Source organism: Nuphar pumila, chromosome 2, assembly GCF_984573655.1.
Source record: "Nuphar pumila chromosome 2, dmNupPumi1.hap1.1, whole genome shotgun sequence".
In the NCBI taxonomy this organism is placed as follows: Eukaryota; Viridiplantae; Streptophyta; class Magnoliopsida; order Nymphaeales; family Nymphaeaceae; genus Nuphar; species Nuphar pumila.
In genome coordinates, this window is record NC_143250.1 from 142,250,511 (window position 1) to 142,272,443 (window position 21,933).

The 21,933-nt window shown below is 37.6% G+C and overlaps 2 protein-coding genes across 3 annotated transcripts in view; both read right to left on the reverse strand.

Moving 5' to 3' along the window:
• Positions 1-15,601, reverse strand: part of SWI3C (SWITCH/sucrose nonfermenting 3C) — a 36,714-nt gene extending 21,113 nt beyond the window's left edge. For both annotated transcript variants that reach the window (XM_089998406.1, XM_089998405.1), the window contains exons 1-8: positions 15,379-15,601; positions 14,199-14,717; positions 13,389-13,930; positions 6,178-6,535; positions 5,984-6,057; positions 3,026-3,168; positions 2,715-2,773; positions 463-629 (exon numbers count right to left, since the gene is read on the reverse strand). In XM_089998406.1, the coding sequence (XP_089854532.1) occupies positions 463-629; positions 2,715-2,773; positions 3,026-3,168; positions 5,984-6,057; positions 6,178-6,535; positions 13,389-13,930; positions 14,199-14,717; positions 15,379-15,406 (1,890 nt within the window). In that variant the 5' untranslated portion in view covers positions 15,407-15,601. The remainder of the gene's footprint in view (positions 1-462; positions 630-2,714; positions 2,774-3,025; positions 3,169-5,983; positions 6,058-6,177; positions 6,536-13,388; positions 13,931-14,198; positions 14,718-15,378) is intronic.
• Positions 15,602-20,670: 5,069 nt separating this feature from the next.
• LOC149847391 (auxilin-related protein 2-like) overlaps positions 20,671-21,933 on the reverse strand; it is a 41,170-nt gene continuing 39,907 nt past the window's right edge. The window contains exon 8 of the mRNA XM_089996990.1: positions 20,671-21,175. Coding sequence (XP_089853116.1) covers positions 21,137-21,175 — 39 coding nt within the window. The 3' untranslated portion in view covers positions 20,671-21,136. The remainder of the gene's footprint in view (positions 21,176-21,933) is intronic.

The following is a 21,933-nucleotide window of genomic DNA, read 5'->3' on the forward strand; positions in this document are numbered from 1 at the left end:
AAGCATACAAACAGGGATATAGGATCAGCATATCAAATTAGCCTTGGGATATGTGGTGTGAGTTCATTGGCTTGTCAGGTAATTCTCGTATCTTTGTGACAGTTTTTATTCCACTTTTAGCTTCCTTGTTCCTCTCCTTTTGTCCACCTTTATTTCTTGTTCTATTAGATATCTTCTTCTTTGAAACCTACTCTTTCTTATCATTTTCTTCCTTTCGTCCCTTTTCCCTCTCTTCCTACGAAGGTTTTCCTCTGATCTCAGATGGATGAAGGATCAATATAACTTCAGTGCATTGCTAGAGGGAAAGCAAAACTTGATATGTCATCATCCACTTTTCTTTTCCTTATTGTCTTAGATTTTTGACACTCAACCAGAACCACTAAATACAGGATAAGGATCATCTTTTTGAAACATAAATACAGGATATGCGACCATTTTAAACACTCTCAGGCAGCAACTTACCTGGTGGTTTATAATAGTGGCACTCATACGCTGAATATCACGCTCCTCATGATCAGCAAAGAGCTTTGCTTTCATTGCTGCAGCAGAAAGACCAGCTATAGCAGCAGCTTTCCCAATTTCTTGTGATAAGAGTTCTGCAGCTTCATCGTTGTCAGCTTTTTTTTCTTCTGCATCCATCACAGAAACCAAGGTTGCAAAGAGCATTGTAACACGTATCAGCTGAGCCCAAAATAAGATATGTATCATATCATAACTAAAAAATCGCAGTTTTGATTAAAAAATATAAAAATATAAAAAATCAAGAAAAATCTTAAAAAATCATGACACAAGAAACAATGATGAATTGCAAAGGATAAAACCATAATATCACATATCAAACAGTCATGAGTTACATAAGACATCAACCCAATAACCAAGATAATATGCTACAAATGGCATGCATATTTCACAAGCTATGCAACATGGGTGCTTCTGTACCCCTGAAGCACCTGCGTCAACATTGTTCAGTGCGGGTGCAGCACCCGACACGACTGAGTGCAGGTCAACACGTGTCAGGTGTGGTCAACCTCACACAGGGATGTTTTCATCTAATTTTTAACTTGGTCAACTTTGAAAGTCCAAAATTGTTTAAATTTAAAAAACAAACTTAAAAACCTAAAGAAACTTATAGTTATGTGTGTGAGTATAGAATGCAAATTTGCTACAGTCATTTGTACATGCAATCTAATAGAAAGAGCAATTTTTTCACAAATTTTGTAAATTTAAATTTACAAATGTTACTATATAGTTTCTACAGTAGAAAACAAGTTTTACATCATTTTTTTGCAAAAAGGGTTTTTCAAGGGCTTTAAAATTAATGGCCCATAATGTACCAAAATTTCATGACTCATAAAATCTTACTTTTACATCAAACAATGATCCATAGTATGATGTACAGCAAACAAACCATGCTAAACACAACTATACATACATAATACCTACATACATACTATGTCACATAGGTGCGGATGCGGGTACAAATACGGTGATGCGGCATTTTAAAAAAACTCAGGTGCTCGAGTGCGGGAGGGTATATATATAAAAGGCTTGGTAGACCCGACCCTTCCCTCCCCAGACCTTCCTGCCCCACCCTGTCTCGCCCGACCCGCCCTGTCCCCCCGTCGAGCCCTGGGCCCTCTCTCTCGGCGAAGGGCAGTGGAGTGCAGCAGAGTGCAATGGAGGAGGTCATCTCCCGTTCTCCCTCTCTCTTTCTCATTCTTCCCGATTGAGGGGAGAGAGGGGAAGACTATCTTTCTCGTTCTTCCCCTCTCTCTTTCTTGTTCCTCCTGATTGAGGGGAGAGAAGGGAAGACTCTCTCTCTCTCTCTCTCTCTCTCTCTCTCTCTCTCTCTCTCTCTCTCTCTCTCTCTCTCTCTCTCTCTCTCTCTCTCTCTCTCTCTCTCTCTCTCTCTGCTGACTCAGCTCAATCTGTTGTGCGGAGCACTTACAAGCTAACGAGTCAGGCTCGGTTCCCAACATGAGTTCATTTTGGACAATGATAGCCCTGGTTGCAGGTTGACCGCACTGGGTTGTCCTTGAACGACATTTTATAGTTTACCTTTGCATTTGAAAATACCTCCAAGAAAAAACCTCGCTGATAAATTACCTTGAATGACATAAATAACTATGAAATATATATATATATATATGTGTGTGTGTGTGTGTGTGTGTGTGCACCCCCACACCCAATTTTTTTGAAATTTCCATGTCGCACCGGCACCCGCACCTATGTGACATAGCTCATAAGAAAAAAGTAAACTACAAAATAATATGCATATTAAATAACAAGATTCATAATAGTGTGTGTTTACATTAAAAAAAATAACAAAGTGTTTTTCAATACTTAAAAAATTTACATAACCAATTTTTTTTTAAATTCCAACAAAAATGAACTAGATAATATCAATCATGATCATCTTCTTTTTCTTGCGAGAACTCACCCTGACATCACTCTCAAGGTCTTTAGGAATGAGTATGAAGTGGCTTTAAGGGGCCTTATATGTTTCAAAAAACAAATCGAAATCAGTGCAACTTAAATAGCACTAATTACGTATCGTAGTATACAGGATGTATTGTAAGATACATCATGTATCGGTGCAATATACACCTGTATCGAGATGCAAGTGGTTATCATATGATACTTGCAACACTGACAGAAACTAAAGATTGAATATCAGCAGCATAACTAATTGAAAGACCATGCACACTACCAACCTTTATGGTGACCTAAGCTCCCCTGTATGCCGTCTTGATGCATATTTTCTGAACTTCCCCTTCAAAGAAAACAAAAGCTTCAGTGTTTTCAAATACTAGGAAATAGTGCCTACACATATGATAGCTAGCAACTGAAAAAAACAAGATGTATTACCAAAAATTGTAGCATAACAGAATATCATAAAAACATTTTGAAGAACTAGCAGTTAGTAAGCTTACAGTAAGCATGTTTAATGCCACAATTAGAATAATAGCTATGATAAAACTTTAAGATTTGCTAAAGGGATAAACATGTAAGAACTGCGTCCCACCTATCGCCTTGAGAAGAACAGTCCATCTGTAAGAGGCTATTGGTAGATACAAAATTGCTGTCTGCCTTAGATAATAGCGCAAGTGCTGCATGTGCAAAAGCAGCTGCAACCCGTGGACCCATGGCAGAGGCCAAGAATGACACCTGGAAAGCTTCAAATAATTAGATGAACAGCACATGAAACGCATTTTTAATCAAAATTTATAAATAAATTGACCGACTATGGCTTAAGGAAAATAAGTATGACAGCACAGCCTCTTAAAACCCCATTCTACACAAAACAAGACAAAATTCCATTGTGTATCAAGAAAATTATTGACAAATCACAAAGTCACTGCACATCAAAAACAGATCCAAACTCCAAAAAGAAAATTGCAGTAACAATAGATAGCCTCATCAGTATTTTATTTGGAAAAACCATAGAAAAACTAGAAGAGCAAAGGTTTTTGATATTCCAGAAGAGTTATTACAGGTAGTCGTTTCCTTCCTAATACTCGAAAAGGAAACCTTAGAACTTAAAAAATTTAAGCAAAAGAAGTAACATCTCAATGTTTCTTCTAGAGGGATTGTAACCCATCTTGATACCAAATATGGAAAATGTGAGGGCTGCCAAAGAGAGAATCTTTAGAGGGATCAAGCATACAAAACTCATACATACTGAAGATCTATCTACTATCAGGTCCCTTGTTGGGGGTTAGTGCTATGTAGTCAAAAGCACTGACTAGGCGCCTAGTCAGGCTAGGCGTCAGGAAACCTAAGAATCGGTCAGATTCCTAGGTTTCCCAAATTAGGGTACCATTTTTGCCAACTAGGCACTGGCGCATAGTTGGCTCCTAACCTGCCCTCACCTAGGCGTGATGGAAGTATTTTTTTATGATAACACAGGGGAAGGGTTATAACCTCTCTCTCTCTCTCTCTCTCTCTCTCTCTCTCTCTCTCTCTCTCTCTCTCTCTCTCTCTCTCTCTCTCTCTCTCTCTCTCTCTCTCTCTCAGGTCGTCGCCTCCAGGTACGCCTTCTCTCCCCCTCTACTTCTCTCCCCTTTCCCTTACCTCTACTTCTCTCCCTCTTCCTCGGCCTCTTCTTCTTCTCTCTCTCTGCCTCCTCTTCTTCTTCTCTCACTATTTTTTGTTGTTCCTCCCTAGTTTTGTAATTGTAGTAATTGTTTTGTCCCTGTTTTTTGGTGCTGCTGATTTTGTGACTGTGTTGAACTTGACTTTTAGGTTTACTTAATTTATGTGCCTTTGTTGCTTTTCTTTTTTAATTAATTTGTTATGAGTGTTTGTTTATGTAGATGTGACTTTGAATTGTTGTGTGTGTGGATGTGACATTGAATGAATATACATGTGTATATTTTATTTGAAGGTTAATTGGTTGTCTTTTATTTTAGATTTACTGATGGAACATCAATAGGGGTGGCAGTGGATCGGGGCGGGGGACAAGGTCTCCACCCCCGCCCCATCTCAAAATCCTGCCCTCCATCCCCGCATGGGTTTTGAATTTAACCTCCATCCCCATTTCATGTCCTTCATCCCCGGTCCAAACGGGGCAAGGCGGGGCTGGGCCCCGTTTTCCCTCGGTCCATTGCCATCCGTAAAGAAGGATTGGGGCCGGCCGGGGCAGGGCGGGGTGGGGAAAGCATAAGTCCATCCCCGCACGGGTTTTGATTTTAACGACCATCCCCGCCTCCATCCCCAGTCCAAACGGGGCGAGGCGGGGCCTGTTTCCCCCCGGACACTGCGATCCCTAAACATCAACGATGTGGATGTTAAGACTTGATATTATGTTTAAATTATATAACATGTCTACTATGCTTGACGATAGCAATAACTTATGCTTGGTGCATTTTTTTTATTAATTTTATGTTGGATACATGTTTGTTGTTAGTTTTGGCACTTTATTTTAAGAATTTAAATTATTTTTAAATCATTTGACATTTGTTGATAATCGTTTGCTTTGCTTATTCAACTGTTTTTAATATTTGGGCAGGTTTTGTAATGTTCAACATGTTTTTGTTATCTTTTGCTTATTGTTGATTGATTTTATGTTGCATACATGTTTGCTATTAATTTTAGCAGTTCATTTAAATATTATATATATATATATATTTTAATTAAGGTCCAGATTAGTCCGCCTAGTCTCTGACTAGTGTTTTTAGGGGTCCACTGACTAGACACCGCCTAGCGCTTTTAGCTACATAGACAATATGAGTTGCAAAACTCTAGTTTTGCCAATTGCCACTAGTTGACAATGAAAATAGGTATTATAAAGCGATGGAAACTGAAGCAGAAGGATGGAGAAATTAATTGATCACTAAAAGCCACCACATTACCATCTAACCTCATCATGGCACAATTTGAGGAATATGTAGTAGCTCGTTTAAGACCTTTTCTAGAAATGTATGCAATTGCAAACAGCTCTTTTAATATACAACAGATCAATTCAATGGCGCCATGGTACAATGGTTGTTGATTTAGGTAATGACAAAAAGACTCTTGTAATAGGTAGGGTTGCCACCCATCACAACCACATGAAGTAAAAGAGAGGAAATTCCAAATCCATCACCAGCCTAAATGATCATTCCATTTGCAGAATGTGTTTGATTGTGCAATTGACTGACACCACCTTTTCCACAACCATGCTGGTCAGAAGAAAAATGAACGATGATACTGTTTCACTTCTACTGGAATCCAGAATAACATGGTGGATCCTAAAGTCTTTTTTTTGCATGCCTCTCACTAGGTACGCTTTATGTACAACAGCACGTAATGACTGATGAAATTAAAAAAAATAGTGTTAATGTGCACCCAGCCCATTCTTATAAACAGTGAGAAAAATTGGCAAGCAAATTAAAAAAATTAATGAAAATTATTTAGTTTAGATTTTGATTCAACTTCATCGGCAGTGAATGAATCCAGAGACAAAGTGAGATAACAGGCATAAGAATGCAATATGACCTACCAAAGACATAATCAGGTTGCTAGAATTTGCAAAAGGGAGTCGGTCTTCAGAATCAACCTCTTCATGATGATAAGCTAAAACCAAAGGAAAACAAAAAAAAAAAAAACAAAAAAAGGTCATGATCATGAGACGAAAAAGATCTCACGAAAAAAGATCTTAGTAGGCAATCGGAAGACAAACAAACACATAAATACCTGAAGAATCTCCATTGGCAATTGGAAATTTATTAGCCTTTCCTTCTTTTGCAACATCAGATGAAAATATTGAGGTAGGAAGCTCAATACTTTCGAGAAAACTATCCTCCATAGGCAGACGAACAAATTGAAGTATGCATTGTGCTTTCGATTTTGTCCCAACATGTTCTGCAATTTCATTCCAATTGTCATTATAAATTTCCAAAGCCTCAAGCAACAACAGCGTCTCGTGGTCAGTCCAGCTGTCACTGTCAAGATCACTTGAATCTCTTGTGTCCATCTTCAAAAAATCTATACTTGAATTGCCAACAACAAATTTTCCATCGTGAAAGCAACCTGAGCACAGTATTGCATCAGCCTGTTCAGAAAAGCCAAACAATGTGATGAATAAGCTCAGTAACTAGGTCAATTGTGTCAAACCAAATCGAAATTTCCGATGACAGGAATGCATTAACACGAAACATCAGAAGGCAATCTGTTGCAGAATTGTGCCCGCCTGTTTACCAGGAGCCAATCAAAGATTAAAGAGCAAACAACGTTTTAACTGATTCAAGAACAGAAACCAAAACAAATTCATTATCGAAATAATATTAACTGAAAATCAGTGACTGTATGGCAAGGAAATAGAAAACAAACATATAACCACCATTTTCCCAAAATGTGGCAGTGCTATAAGTTTTACCTCATACTTTTGCTTCTCAACAAGATGCAGCTACTGTTGCATCAAAATGGGGATGTGTGAGTGTGTGTGCGTGAGAGAGAGATTTTCACCATTAAGTAGCAATTAATTTGTCCTTATATGGTAGTGCAACAACTTAAATGTTCAGAGAAAAGGTAGCATCTAGCATAAGAAATCAAAATTTTGATGGTAGACAGAATTCACAAGCAAACAACAAACCTCTTTCTTTTCATAACAGGGAGAGAGAAGCCATCATTTTGGTTTGGACATCCCATTACAGGTCAAGAGGTGCCACAATAGCCCCTGTTTAAGAGTCTGCGCTGTAAAACTCCATGAATACTCCCACTGTGCCTACTGAGATAGTTTTCAGTTGGCTTTGGGCTATTGGGACGTGATCTGGATCAGATCCAGATACAACACATTCAACCTGGGGTGTTATGTTTATTCACATGTGCCTTTAGTATTATTTATGTTTCCTTTATTACCCTTATTTGTGTGTATTCCCTTTTGTATTAATGGGGTAATGTCGTAACATTACAGAAAGGTAAGTTTATATATAATAGAAAGTAGACCCACATGTTCCCACATTGGAGAAAACGTGATTTCAAAATTCTGTCCAGCCTTATTCTCCTCTTCCTCCTCTGCAGCATCTCTGAAACTACAGCAAGATACCAAAATCTTTCATGGTATCGGAGCAGGGTTCCATTGATTGGGCTATCCAAGGTAAGTTCTTATAGATCATGATTGTTTTTCCAGATCTCTCCTTATATTTTGTTTTTGTTCTCTCTTCTTCTCCATCTGGTTTCTTTTGAATATCTTCTTTCAGTAGGTCACTTTGTCTGGTTTTCATCCTGTTTCCCAATCATTCTTCCTATTTTCTCGATTGATATCTTATCGCACTAACTTGCTGCACAAGTTAGGTTATTTTCTCCTTCTTTCTTTCAAGGATCAGATTTAATATTAAAATGCTGCATATCATATCTGATCTGCGTTTTTTCTTTTGTGATGAACCTATTTCAAAGAGAACTTTCTTTCTGATTTGCGTGAATCTTATCCTGAATCCCTAGAATCTTTCTTGGTATTTTCTCTAATCTTGTGCAGCCTACATCCTTTTGTGTTAAAAGGTTTCTATTGATCCATACTGATTAAAACAAAGTTGTGGATACAAGGGATCTGATTTTCTGGTACTAGCAGGAAAAAAAATGCTGCTTTTATGATCCCATTTATTTCTCATATAATGATGGATTGCATGGAATAGGTTACTTTTCTCATTTTTTATGTCTTTCCTTCTTCTTTTCTTGAATCATCTCTGTGTTACTTTTCTTTATTTATGTCATTATTACCTATATCGTGTCATGGATTCTCTTCAATCTTCTCCAAATATTTCAGCTAATTTCCTTCCACAGTTAGTTTCAGAAAAGCTCAATAATTCCATTTTTTTTTATCTGGAAAAGACAAATTACTCCTTTTATAAGTAGTCAAGGTATGTCGGTACACTTGGATGGCTCTGTCTCGGTCCAGCCAGAGTTTGTTTTGCAGAAAGAAAAAGATGAAAAATGACAGATCGTCAAATCTATGTAGGTTAGGAATCCAGCTTTTATCGGTTGGATGAAAAATGATCAAGCACTTGTTGCTTATATCACTTCGTCCCTTTCTCAAGAAGTTTTGATTGGGATTCCGGATGATTACACAACTATGCAATTGTGGATACACTTGGCTCAGACATATTCTCAGATATCTGAGTCTAAAGCCATGTATTTGACGCGAGAATTCCATAATTTGAAAAAAGACAGCAATACCAGTATTCTAGATTATCTGAACAAGATTAAAAGCATATCAGATCAACTTGCTCTTATTGGGTGTAAAGTTTTAGTTGAAGATAAAGTGCAGCAAGCCCTCAATGGGCTAGGTTCAGAGTATCATGTTCTAGCTACCACCATGTCATGCCTTGAGAAGCACCCAACCTTTGAGAATCTGAGACCAAAGTTACTTGACTATGAGATGTCGCTTAAGGGGTTGTCCGATAATTCTAACAAAGGACAAGGTGATGCACTCTTTCAAAAAAAAAGACAAGGTGATGCACATGATGTACTCTTTATGGGGTCTTCCCATGGGAGAGGTCGTAGTTTTCATGAAGGAAGAGGTCGAGAAAGGAACAATGGAAGTGGACGTGACTTATTGCCCACACCCAATATGCACCCGTGGACAAATAATCAAGGAGGGCATGGTGTTCCCACTTGCTTTTTGTGCGAGAAACCTGGTCACATAAAGGTAAAGTGTTGGTACAAAGATGATCCCAAGTACAATTCATAGGGAAAGAAAGTAGAAATCAAGGTCAGGAAAAGGCTCAATCGAGTGGGACAAATAGTTCAACCAACATTATCTTGGATTAGAAGTGCTATTGGCAGCAGCACTTATCGGGCTGAATCTGAAACAGAACGAGCAAGGGATAATGGTATATTGATTCTGGAACAGCAAATCATATCAGTGGTGATATGGGTAAGTTCTATGAGTTGATTCCTTATCATGAAAAAAGTAATGTCGTAACTGGTGATGGAACTCGACATCCCATATCACATATTGGTCAAATTTTCATTCTCATGTCCAATTTCAAGTATGTTACCTTGTCCACTATCCTTTATGTTTCCAAAATCAAGAAAATTTTAATTTTTGTTTTCTAACTTGTGGATGATACTAATTCTAGCATCGTATTTACCTCAGATTTTGTTTATGTGAAGGATTTTCTCATGAAAAAGATGTTCACTGAAAGGGAAAGATACAAGACAATGTATCTTCTCAAGGAGAGTCGTGTGAAGGATCTTCTCATAAAGAAGACGTTTGTTGAAGGAGAAAGATGCAAGAATATGTATCTTTTCAAGGAGAGTTGTGTAAAGCCTGTTAAGCCAAAGTTGAGTGTGCCATCAAAGTTGGAGTTGTTGTCATTGTCATTATCATCGTTAGTCTATGTTTTCAATGTTCAATAGTCAAATAAGCCAGAAATATGGCATAACTGTTTAGCTCATTGTAGTAGATCTTTCATTGAAAAACTTGTTTCCAGTCATTGATTCGTCTAAGAAAGATAAGTGAAGGCTCTTTATGTTGTAGTTGTCAAGTGTGCAAGAGTCATGTATTACATTTTTCTTTATCTGACAATGGCACTTCAAGGCCATTTGAAATTATTTCTTCTAATGTTTGGGGTCTGGCACCCAAGAATTCATGGTCTGGAAGAAAATATTATGGTATCTTTGTTGATGATTTTACTCGTTATTCATAGATTTATTTTATGAAACACAAATCTGAAGTCTTTCCTATCTTTTGTAAATTCCATGCTTTTGTTATGAATCAATTTTATATTCCTATTGCTAGTCTAGCAGAATGAAGGAACGAGCCCCACCTTCCCTCTTTCTATATGAAGTAATAGGGACCTTATATGCTCCAATAAGAGGGGACCATCCTTTTCCCCGAGTTTTCGGTAAGGAGAACAACCATGGAATAACATCATTTTGAATAATGCATGAAATGAGTAAGAAGACCCCCTTCTCTTATTTTAATAGAACCTGATCAAATGAAGCATTACAGCAGGTCAAAGGTACAATTGAACCTAGATCAGATAAAACCCAATCAAACAGTCATTTTGTTTTCCTCCATGCAGAAATCAATTTTGTCCCAAATCTAGCAGAAACTAAACCTGATGTCTGAAGTCAGATCAGAGTTGCTAGTCAGGGAAGCGGGAGCGGGAAGCATTTCAGGAAGAGAAAGGGAGAAGCGAGGCACTTCCAAAATTTTAGGAAGAGGGAAGCGCGGGATGACTTAGAAGCGAACCAGGAATCATCTTGGAAGCGAGAAAAGAAGCCAACCAGAAGTGATCTAGGAAGCGAGGAAGAAGCAAAAAAAAAGAAAAAGAAAAAGAAAAAAAGAAGGAAAAAACAAAAAGAAAAAGAAAAAAGGAGAAGCGAGCTTCTCATTTAGGGGAAGCGAGTTTCCCATTAAATGGGAAGTGTGCTTCCCAATTAATTTTGGTGCTTCCAAGCACATTTCGGAAGCGCCACGGTTCGCACTTCCGAAATGTGCTTCCCCGGGTCCTATGGCGCTTCCGGTAACCCTGAGTCAGATTTCCATCTAAAAGAAGTAGATCTCATCTGATTTTAGTGAAAGACATGAAACAGTTCAAAAAAGTGCCACAAATATCAAATATTCAAATTAAGCTATTTTCTGCAAGGGTTTTTATTGGGAGGTTTTAAAAAAGTGGTTTTCCTATGGAAATTCTCATAATTGAAAAACAAGAAAAATATAGAAGTAATACAAAAAATGGAATATGTTTTAGAAATATTTCTTACAAATATAAAACAACAAATAACTTCTATGATGTTATTGTGATTGTAATGTGATATTTTCAACATGGTGATATTTGAAAACATCATGATGTTTTCCATTTTTTCTGAAAAATAAAAATATCAAGATTTATTCAAAATATTACTGATCGACTATGGTTCAAACACAGCTCTTGTAGATCCTACAGATTATAAAGTCTGAATCTGGATACACCTTAATCCAGCCAAAATATGACCAGCCTAGTAGTAATTCAATGTGTTGAAGTAATGGTTAATGACAAACTAGAAGGATTAGGGGAAATCCCTTCATTCTGATATAAGAATTAAATATGGAGCCAAGAAAAGTGAAGCTAAGCCTCACAAAAGCCAAGCACCATAGTATTTCAAGTTCGACTACAAGTTGCTGTTCTGAGCTTGAAGAAAGCCAGTAAATGATTGCAAGGAAATTTCATGAGATTAAAAACTAGTACTAGAAAAAGAAAAGAAAAGATTCTACTGATATATCTTGCAATAACATCAAAATCAAAGTTGAATATTTTCGGTATCGTCAAAAGATTAGTAACAATAAAGGATTTAGAAACAATAATCTATTGAAACAGGAAAAATAAAAAAAGGGAGAAAATGGTGTGATATTTTTCAATTTCTGGTGTTTTCCACTTTCTGCTAAGTTCATGACATTTTAGTGGCATTTTGAGAATACCAACAATGTTTGCTACTATGAATGTTAGATGAATGATTGTAAGGATATCATGTGTAAACACTTTATGTCAGTAAATGTTTACTAAGATAGCAAACATAAACAAGGAAAATTTTAGGTGCAAATATTAGAAATCGATCATATTCCAAATGCTCCTGAAAACATGCAGGGTCTGCAATCAATACTTGACACCTCTATGTTATAGACTAATACACACTAATTGCAAGTATTGAATTCCCAAAAATGAAAAATACAATCAATTGACAGAGTTCTGGCTTTTCAACTATCTACTACTTATGGCCGACTATCAATATGTGCTCTCACTCGAGTGCTAGAGCACACACCTCCATAACTACTTTGTCCCCACCGATGGGGATGCCCATATAATAAGGACATCAGTCCAAGCCATTACCGCTCAATCTCTGCACTTATTACAAGAAAGTCCTCTACCAAGAGAAGAAATAATATAATGTAATACATCATTACAACAACTTCCAGGTTCTACTCGTTTGCTTCCTCAAAATACTTTCAAAAGGAATACTATGTGCCCTCATCATTATATCACATAATCAGAATTTGTTTGAACATGTGCTAGCAAAGTATAAGTTAAGACCTCCTTTTGCTACATTTACAACAGTTGCTGTTTGTAACCTCCATTTGCTACATTTACAACAGTTTCTAAACTGCAACTTCTTTCTCTGTTTGATATGTGAATCACCTTCCATTTCAAGGCAATGTGCTTGTTAATCCCCTGCTCTAACCCAGAAATCTTGAATTCACAATAGCTGACTAACAGCAAGAAGAACTGCCAAAAACCTATGAAGCAAATAAGTGATTATCAATTTTTACCTCAATGCACTTTTACTGGCTTAATGTGCTGATAATCACAGGCTATGTCATACTCCATTTGCCCCCCATTCTATGTCCCCTTATATATTACTGATTTTAGAAGCTTTAAAAAAATGGCTGTATCCCCACATCTGCAACCATATTTGTGTGATGTAGATCACATTGCATAAGCTCTAACAAACGCAATGGAAATATGGAACTGCTCAAAATGAACAGAAAGATTTAATATTCATGTGCAAATGCATATGATAGTATGTGCATGTGGATGTACAGTTTTGTGCCACCATTGATGGGTATGCATAGGCATACAGAGGGTTGTGAGAGTACCCCACAATAGCAGCATGCAGATAAATGACACTATTAATACCATCCAAAACAAAGAGGAGGCACTGATTTCAGACTGCTAACAAACCGTACTGCATAGTAATATAAACCTTTTGTGAGAATAGCTAACACATACATTCCCAGCTCATGAGAAAATATTGAAACAGTGACAAGGTACCACTACAGCCTAAATAAAGGGCATCCATCAAAAGTTCCCAACTAAATGTGGAAAATCAGATTGAATCCAATTGAATAAACACTATGAGAAAGAAACAAACAAAGAGAAAGGCATCCTTCAGAGGAATAGAGATCGAGGCTTGTGCACACACACCTCCTTCTGTGACTGGTAATAGATCTGGGGACAAGGCCGTGTACAGTGATGACACCGGTTTTCGTATAGCCGTTCCCGAATTCTCTTGTCCAAATCTCGCATGGCTTCGATAGAGCCTACATAAAGTGACAAAACATCTTCTTCTCTCAGCCGGCTCCTTGGTTTATCAAAATGAATCAGGCTGTCAATGGACCTAAGGTACGCAGATGGAATATGGATCTCTCCATTATAATCCTCCTGAAGAACTGGAGCACCACCTGAACCAGAATAGTCACTCTTGCGGGCACTTGCCGCCCTGTAATTGATGATTCCCCAGTGGTCTAGAAATCGTACTATCCTGCTCAAATCTTGAATACTAACATCAACCAATCCCTGTAAATCATTGACCATAAGCATCTTCTCAGGACACTCCAAATACTTTGCAATGATCTTATTCCTTATATCCATATATCTTTCTGGCGTGCAATCACTTGTTTTTCCAGTAAAATATCTTGGAACTACCTGCCTTTCTAGTCTATCTATCTTAGTGGAGCAAAACCAATCTGCAACGATGTCCCACGAAAGGATTGATCAAAAACAAGCAAGAAATAGATTGATACTAAGACATAAAGGTTTCACATACATTAAGAACAGCCAACTTTTTCCAAAGGCAAAAACAGAAAACACACACACACACACACACACACACACACAAAGGCAACTCAAACTACTGAATTTGGCCAATATTTGAGATATAATGGCCTAAAAGTGGACTGGCTTTTACAACAGACTGCAACCAACTAAGATTCAAGAACAAAAAGAGATACCAACCAGCGTGTGTGGGCAATATATGTAGGAGCCCACGCTCTTGTTCACGAACTTTAAACCGTTGAATAATGCCTCTTCCTTCCATCATACTTGGAGAAGTGCAGACGAATGCTGAAGACTCCGGCTTCTCCTGATCCGGTGGAACAAGGGCAGGACTATCAGCAGGAATCCTGGACAAGGATTGGAGCTGCCCATGAGAAATGTTCTCAAGAAAAAAAGCATGAATCTTAGATTTCTCATCGGCGGGCTCCGGTGAGACAACAGCCCTCTCTGCCGCTACAAGGGCGAAAACAGAGGAATGCGGCCGGCCAACCTTCTGCTTCATGACCGCGGGGAAGTCTGAGATTCGAACTCCTTTATCTGGGAAGACCTCCGGAGGAGGGTCGGTACAAGAATCCGAGTTGGGTATGGACGGACCCTCTCTCCCTTGCATCTTGGCTAACACAGGTTCATCGTCCTCAGAAGTTCCTCTGTGTAGACCTAGGCTGTTCTCTCTCTTTCTCTTGAGCTTTATTCTTATACCTGATGGTATTAAACCCAAGAAGAGAGAAGAAAAAGCATCCCATTAGAAAAAAAACGGTACAATATAGGAGAAGTAGATGAAATGTCGGAAATAGTCCATGTTGAAGGGAGAAAAATAAAGTGTTGAGGGACATGCCCAAAGAAATGCATCCTCAAAAAGGGAAAAGCTAACAAAATTATTCATATAAGACCAAATCAAAACGCGAGAGAGAGAGAGAGAGCAGGAAAAACGGAAAGCTGAACGATAGCAAGAGAATAAACTCTAAACTCACAACACCAACAACCAAGATACAAATATCCTGCCAAATAGCCCAAACCACCACACGGTCAAAATCAAAATGAAAGTCCGCCAACGGATCGACACTAGACCTAAAAAACAGATAACCGAAAAAAAACCACCAAACAAGAAAAGTAGGAACACCCAACAACAAAAAACCACAAAAAGATACGGAGGGACAATAAAACCTACTCCGAGACTCACAACACCTAGAATCTTGAATAAAACATGAACACCCAACAACAGAATTTACACAAGGTAGACACAGAGACGGCAAATCGAGGGCAATAAAAGTAGTAAACCATGGTTTTGAAACTCACCAACAATAAAAAATAACACAAAAAACCAACAAATTGTTCTAAGGAAATGGATGTAGGAATTTACCAGGAGGAAGAGAAGGGGAAGCGGACATAGTGAGGAGCTCTACTGATGATATATGGAAGAGAAAGAAGTTTCATAAATTTCCCCCTTTTTTCTTTCCTTTTTTTCCCTTGTGGGGAGGAGGAATGCTGACACCAAGTTGAAATTGGATCCCCAACGGCTAGCAAAGATCAAGAAGGGTTGTCCCCATTTGAAGGGGAGATGGGGAATTACGATTCTTGGAGTGTTTGCCCAATCATGCTTTTGTTTGGAGAGGAACAAACACCAGGCAAAAGAGACACTGACGAAGCTCCCCATTATTATTTTTTCTTATTTTATATAGTGAAGCTGAAAATTACAAATATGCCCTTTGACTTGTTGGTCAATGCCTTTTAGTACCTGGGTCTCAAGAGCTCTGGGGCCGAGCCAACTTCAAACCAATTAGCTGATATGATTTGGGTCAGAAGGACCAAGGGCAAGTTTGGTAAGGTAAAGTTTTGAAAGGTTTGGAGGTGTGGTCCACGTTAAGTTCAGGCCGAGCCAACTTCATAGACCTGTTGTTTTCTGTGCTTAAAATGTTAGGGCTGTAGGGATGGGAAATGACATGAGCTCAGCTCATGTTCGGCTCTTAAAGAGCTCGTTCCAACTCGTGAAATAAGCTCGACAACCTCGAGCATGAACAACCAATGTTCATCTCGGTTCAATCATATGACCTCGTTTATTATTAATAAATAAATTTTATATTATAGAATGAAGATGGTTAAAGTGTGTGGCCTTTAAGCTCTAAAAGTTCAAATCTTACTTTGAAACAGTCATTTATTTTATAAATGAGCTAGCTTGAGTTTGGCTGGGAAGGTTTATGGTTTAACTTTTATTGTTTTTAACTTTATATACATAGAGAGAGAGAGAGAGAAATGGGTAGGTGCGAAAATGATTCGTGATTATTGGATTTTTCTGCTCTTTTGGTGTGTTTTTTTTGGCAGTTTCAACCCCATAAAAGTGTTAGGCATGGTTGATTTAAGAGGAATCTACACCTGGATCATGTGTTTTTTATGAAAAAAATGATATTTGGAGCCTCAAAGATTTTGAACCATTGATTTTTTAAACCTTATAAAAACTCACCTATGTATCCAAATCTAACACTTCAAGAGCTGGTCCTTATAAAATCAAGTACATAGATCAGATCTGTATGGTCAGAATTTAAAAATAAAATTATCAAATACATTTAGCATGTATCATTTGACACCTATCCATTACTATATATAGATATACATATATACCAAAATGTAGGGGTGGCAATCGGGTCGGGTTGGCATGTCAGCATACCTCAACCCGAACCTGACCCGTTTATTAAACGGGTCGGCTGTGGCAAACACGAACCCGACCCGTTTAATAAACGGGTAACCCGACACGACCCGCCAACCCATTTAATAAATGGGTTGGGTCGGGTAAACCGGTTTTCAGGTTCGCGGGTCAGGTTGGCGGGTTGACGGATCGGGTTGGCAGGTATGCAGGTTGGCGGGTCGAGTTGGCGGGTTGACGGGTCGGGCAGACGGGTTGGCGGGTTGACCCACCCGCCTAACCCGTTTATTAAATGGGTCAGCCGGGTTGGCGGGTTGGCATACCCCCAACCCGAACCGACCTGTTTAATAAATGGGTTACGCGGGTCGACCCGTTTATTAAACGGGTTGGCTTAAGCCCAACCCGAACCCGCCTAAGAGGCGGGTTGGCGGGTCGGGTTGGCGGGTCGTGTCAGAAATTGCCACCCCTACCAAAATGTACAAGTGCATGATCACTTTGGAACATGACCAAAACAAACTCGCGCAGAGGCTCTGCACGAGGTTCCGCCAAGGTCTCACACTGCTGAGACTTTTAGTGGCAACTTTTGTTGCTAAAAGTCCTAGCGCAAAAACACTTTCGCTGCGTGGGATGGATGCTTAAGTGAAGTTCATTTTGGTCATGTTTGAAAGTGATCATGCACCTACTCTCTCTCTTTATATATATATATATATATATATATATATATATATATATATATATATATATATATATATATATATATATATATATAATCACTAGAATATGAAAACTAATGTGTGAACCACAAATTTTGTGAATTTTTTGTTCCTTTCTCTTGAATTTAACCGTACAAATGTGATTTGCATGCTTGGTTTTATAAAAACCCGCTCTTGAATCTTCTGATTTTGATGCATAAACTAGATTTTTTAAGGCTTTAAAATCAATGATTCATAATTTTCATAAATATTCAAGCATTCAAAAATCACATTTTACGATCCAATGTTTGATTCCTAGCAAATTCACCATGCCAAGCACATCCACATGGTCGGATTTGCAAAAAAAAGTGTTGGAAATGCCCATATTTTTTGTTCTCATATTCTAGTGACTAATATATATATATATATATATATATATATAGCTTTCAAACCATCCCAAACCCTTTAAAAAAATATACTTGCATGTGTTTTTCCCTAATTCAACCATCTTGAAACCCATTTAAAAAACATATTTGTATGTGTTTTTTCTCTAATTCAACCATCTCTAACCCCATTTAAAAAACATATTTGTATGTGTTTTTTTGCTTAATTCAACCATCTCAAACCTCATTTAAAAAACATAATTGTATGTGTTTTTTGCGTAATTCAAACATATAGATGTGTTCATCATTGTTTATTTAATAAAAATCATGCTTTGATTTCATCAGTTTAACAAAAATTCTTGATTTTTAGTTAATCAAGTTTTGGGTGCAATATAAATCATTGATTTTCTTGTTGAGTAAAAAATACATCTAAGTACAAAAAATATTTAAGTTAATACATGTTTTTGCTAAATAAAACATAGAGATCACATTTGTGGGTTTTGATTAAGCAAAAAAACACATCCTAGAATGTATTCTAAAAGGGTCTCGATGCTCTAAGAGATAAATGGTACTGAACACACACACACACACACACACACACACACACACACACACATATATATATATATATATATATATATATATATAATGGGTAGGTGCTAAATGAGTTTTTCAAGGCTTTTCATTTTATTTTTAAATTCTGACCCTACATATGTGATCTATCTACTTGATTTTATAGGGATAAACTCTTGCAGTATTCGATTTTGTCACATGGGTGGGTTTTTATAAGGTTCAAAAAATCAGTGGTCCAAAATCTTTGTATATGTTTTAGGCTTCGAATATCATTTTTTTATCAAAAACACATGATCCAAGTGTAGATTCCTTGTAAATCGACCATGCCCAACACATTTATGGGGTCGAAACTGCAAAAAAAAAACCAAAAGAGCAGAAAAACCCATTTACCACATATCAATTTTGCACCTCTCTCTCTCTCTCTCTCTATATATATATATATATATATATATATATATATATATATATATATATGTAATGAGCCAAACTTAAACACCCTCTGTCGGGTCATTTGCCAGCCAGCGCTAGGGCTGGCAGCCAACAATGATATCTGATTGGTGCATTTGAATAAGGGTGTCAATAGGTTCGGGCCTTTACCAGAGTCAGGTCGGTCCAGACCTGGATCTGACACTAAGGTGCTAGTACCTGAATCAGGCTCGTGTCCAACCGGACCTGCCATACAATAAGCATTCAGGAGTTTAATAAATATTACATAAACCATCACGTACCCACTAAAACAATATTGTTTTTCTTTTTAAATTGAAATTTTGTGGATTTTAATAGAAACTCAGGTGAGTCCAACCCACATTCTTAATGGATCCTCCTCCTTTATTATCAAGCACGGATGCTACTGCATTGACACCCTTAATTTGAAAACCTCAAGTGGAGTATCAAATGTCTAATAAATTCATTTCCATTGCTTCTAATACTTTATAGATGAGTATCAATTTTTTTTTCAATAGTTTTTCTTTCTCTGTTTTTTTTTTTATAAAATGACAGTGTCATTGCTTGAAGGAACCCATTTTTATTAAAGCTTTCAAATAATATTAATTATTTTTAAAATAATATAACTTAATAATTATTAAACGTGTACATTTTTTTTTTTTGGCTAGGCCAAAGGAAAATTCCCCAATTACATGTTGGCAGTCATTCCATTGGTAAAACCCTTCAAGTCCCCCTAACAATCAGGAAGTACACCCAGCTTCGACTTTGTAGCAAGGGACTCAAACTCTATCATGGACCGCACATTGGCAGGATTCCTGAAGTCAGCCCTGCCCTCCTACGAGTATACTTAGCTTTGACCTTGCAGCAAGGGACACCCCCCCACAAAGATTATGCCTACGTCGTAGGCACACGGCATTTTGCACCATGTCCTTGGTGACACGGCCATACACACTATGACATGTTGATTCAGACATGGATTCATGAAATATTATTTGAACATTTTATGTAGTTTTTAGTGCTTTTTATTAATATTTCAATAAAAATGCATTTTCAATATTAAAATATAAAAATTATTAATTAAAAAATACAAAATCCTTCTCTCCATATCCTATATTTGAATTTTTTTTTTTTGAACTTGAGAACCAAACCGCATCACATGTCCCCGTGTCCTCGTATCTCTGTGACAGCATTATTTACACGAAGGCAAACGATCCGCAACCAACTTTTTCATTTTCCAGACATCGACGGCTGTTTTTGGCCACTAAGGTTAAGCCACAGAATCTGGCCGTTGAGTATTTGACCACTTGTAATGACCATTTATAGATTTTCTCCTTTTAATTTCTAGGGCAAATGCGTACTGTCAAGCCTGGTACGAACCTGGAACCATGATGCAAGTGGTGCAAACGGATCAGGTTGGCTGGATGTTCAATCTTAGTCTGACACGGTATTTTGAGACAAGAGATCCTTAATACAAGATGCAAATGCGGATTTAGTGCAACTTGCTCAGACTACTTTTGGATTAAGTTCATCGGATTTTTACCGGATCCATGTTTGGATTCAAAACCAATCCAAACCATTTGCTTTTTTTACATGTAAAAGGCTTGTTTTTACTCCTTTTTAACCAGATCCAGTATAGACATTTGTATTTTGGGTCCAGATTCAACCCCACCTTATTGACATCATTCAAATCCAGATTCATTCATACATTTCAACTTTTTCTTCTATGATTGGTCGCTTGGAGATACTGGCAACTCAAACTGCTGATCCTATGATCAATAATTGGAACAAATATAATGGATGTGTTTAAGATTTGATTGTTGTTTGTTGCCAATTTTCAGATCAACTGCCATTAGCAGGATGGGCCACTTTTAGATATGTGGGTGTATGTCCTGTGTTTGCATGCGTGCAATCGTGTAGCCCAATTTTCTAAGAAAAACTCTCCACAAGAAAAACCCATGTATTTGCACTTTCAGTCTATTCAGGATACGGCGTACTGTCAAAGAGATCACCCATCACAAAAAGAATATAAGATCCTACTACACCCACAAATCAGACAGCATGTGAAATATGACAATGGACGTGGGACAAGCGGCACAGATGGAGCCACTCCCACCTTACTAATCTACAGGAATCAGCAAAGGAACTTACAGATGATTTCCTTCCTGTGCAAGAAGATGCACAGCATCACCATTTGCATCAGAAGAGGAATTCTCAATCCAAGCAGAAGCAGGGATGGCACAGGCAGAACGAAGCACACCAAACCAAGCACATGTCATGATGGCCGGAAAATTGGTAATCAGCATCGCAGGCCACGACAATAGCCCTCCCATAAAAAGTAATACTAAGCTTCTGAGCTGAACTATGGAGTTCTTGAACAATTATTCGACTTCAAAAGAGCTCTTCTGAGTTGAACTTATTTGAGGCTTCCTGTTTTTATGCCAAGAATTGAAATAGTATGTTAATAATGAAATAAATGATAGCTTAGTCTGTCAATTTTAACGATTAAATACCAAAACAGAATCTCAAACATAAGTGTCAGGACTAAATATGGATAAAGAACCAAAATATTCAAAGCCCAAACATCCGAAGCTGCAACAATCAACCCGGATTGGTGTCTCTAATATTTTGAGTATCTTACGATTTTATCCCTTTCACCAAGATACCAAAAGAAGAATCGGTAAAATTTTTTTAAGTGACTTCAATGTCTCCAAAGTTCAATTATCACTAACACTGACATCAGAATTTGAAACAAAAATTACTTTTTATTTCTCCTTTTGTTTTCCTTCTCTTATACCTTGAAATTATATTCTCAAGATTTCTACAAAACTTTTTAATCTACGAAAATGATGTCAGATATACAAGGCTAGAAACTGGAATATGACTAATTCCATGAGGTTTCCTGCAGCAACTGCTTTTTCTGCCTGAACATTGTCAGCATAATTTTTTTTCCTTTTTCATGGGATATTTTCATGCTTTATCTACAACATAGAAAATTGTGGCTGCTTTTAATAAATGGGCATCACAAATGTAACACAGGAAAAGGACAAATTTTTCAGGAGGAAAATGCCCTCTTTATACGAGACAGATTAAGGCCAAGGTACTTGGTCGATTTATTTTGGTCAATGGCAAGGCTTCAATTTATTCCAATCTATTCACCTCATGATAGCTATATGGGTAACAAATAG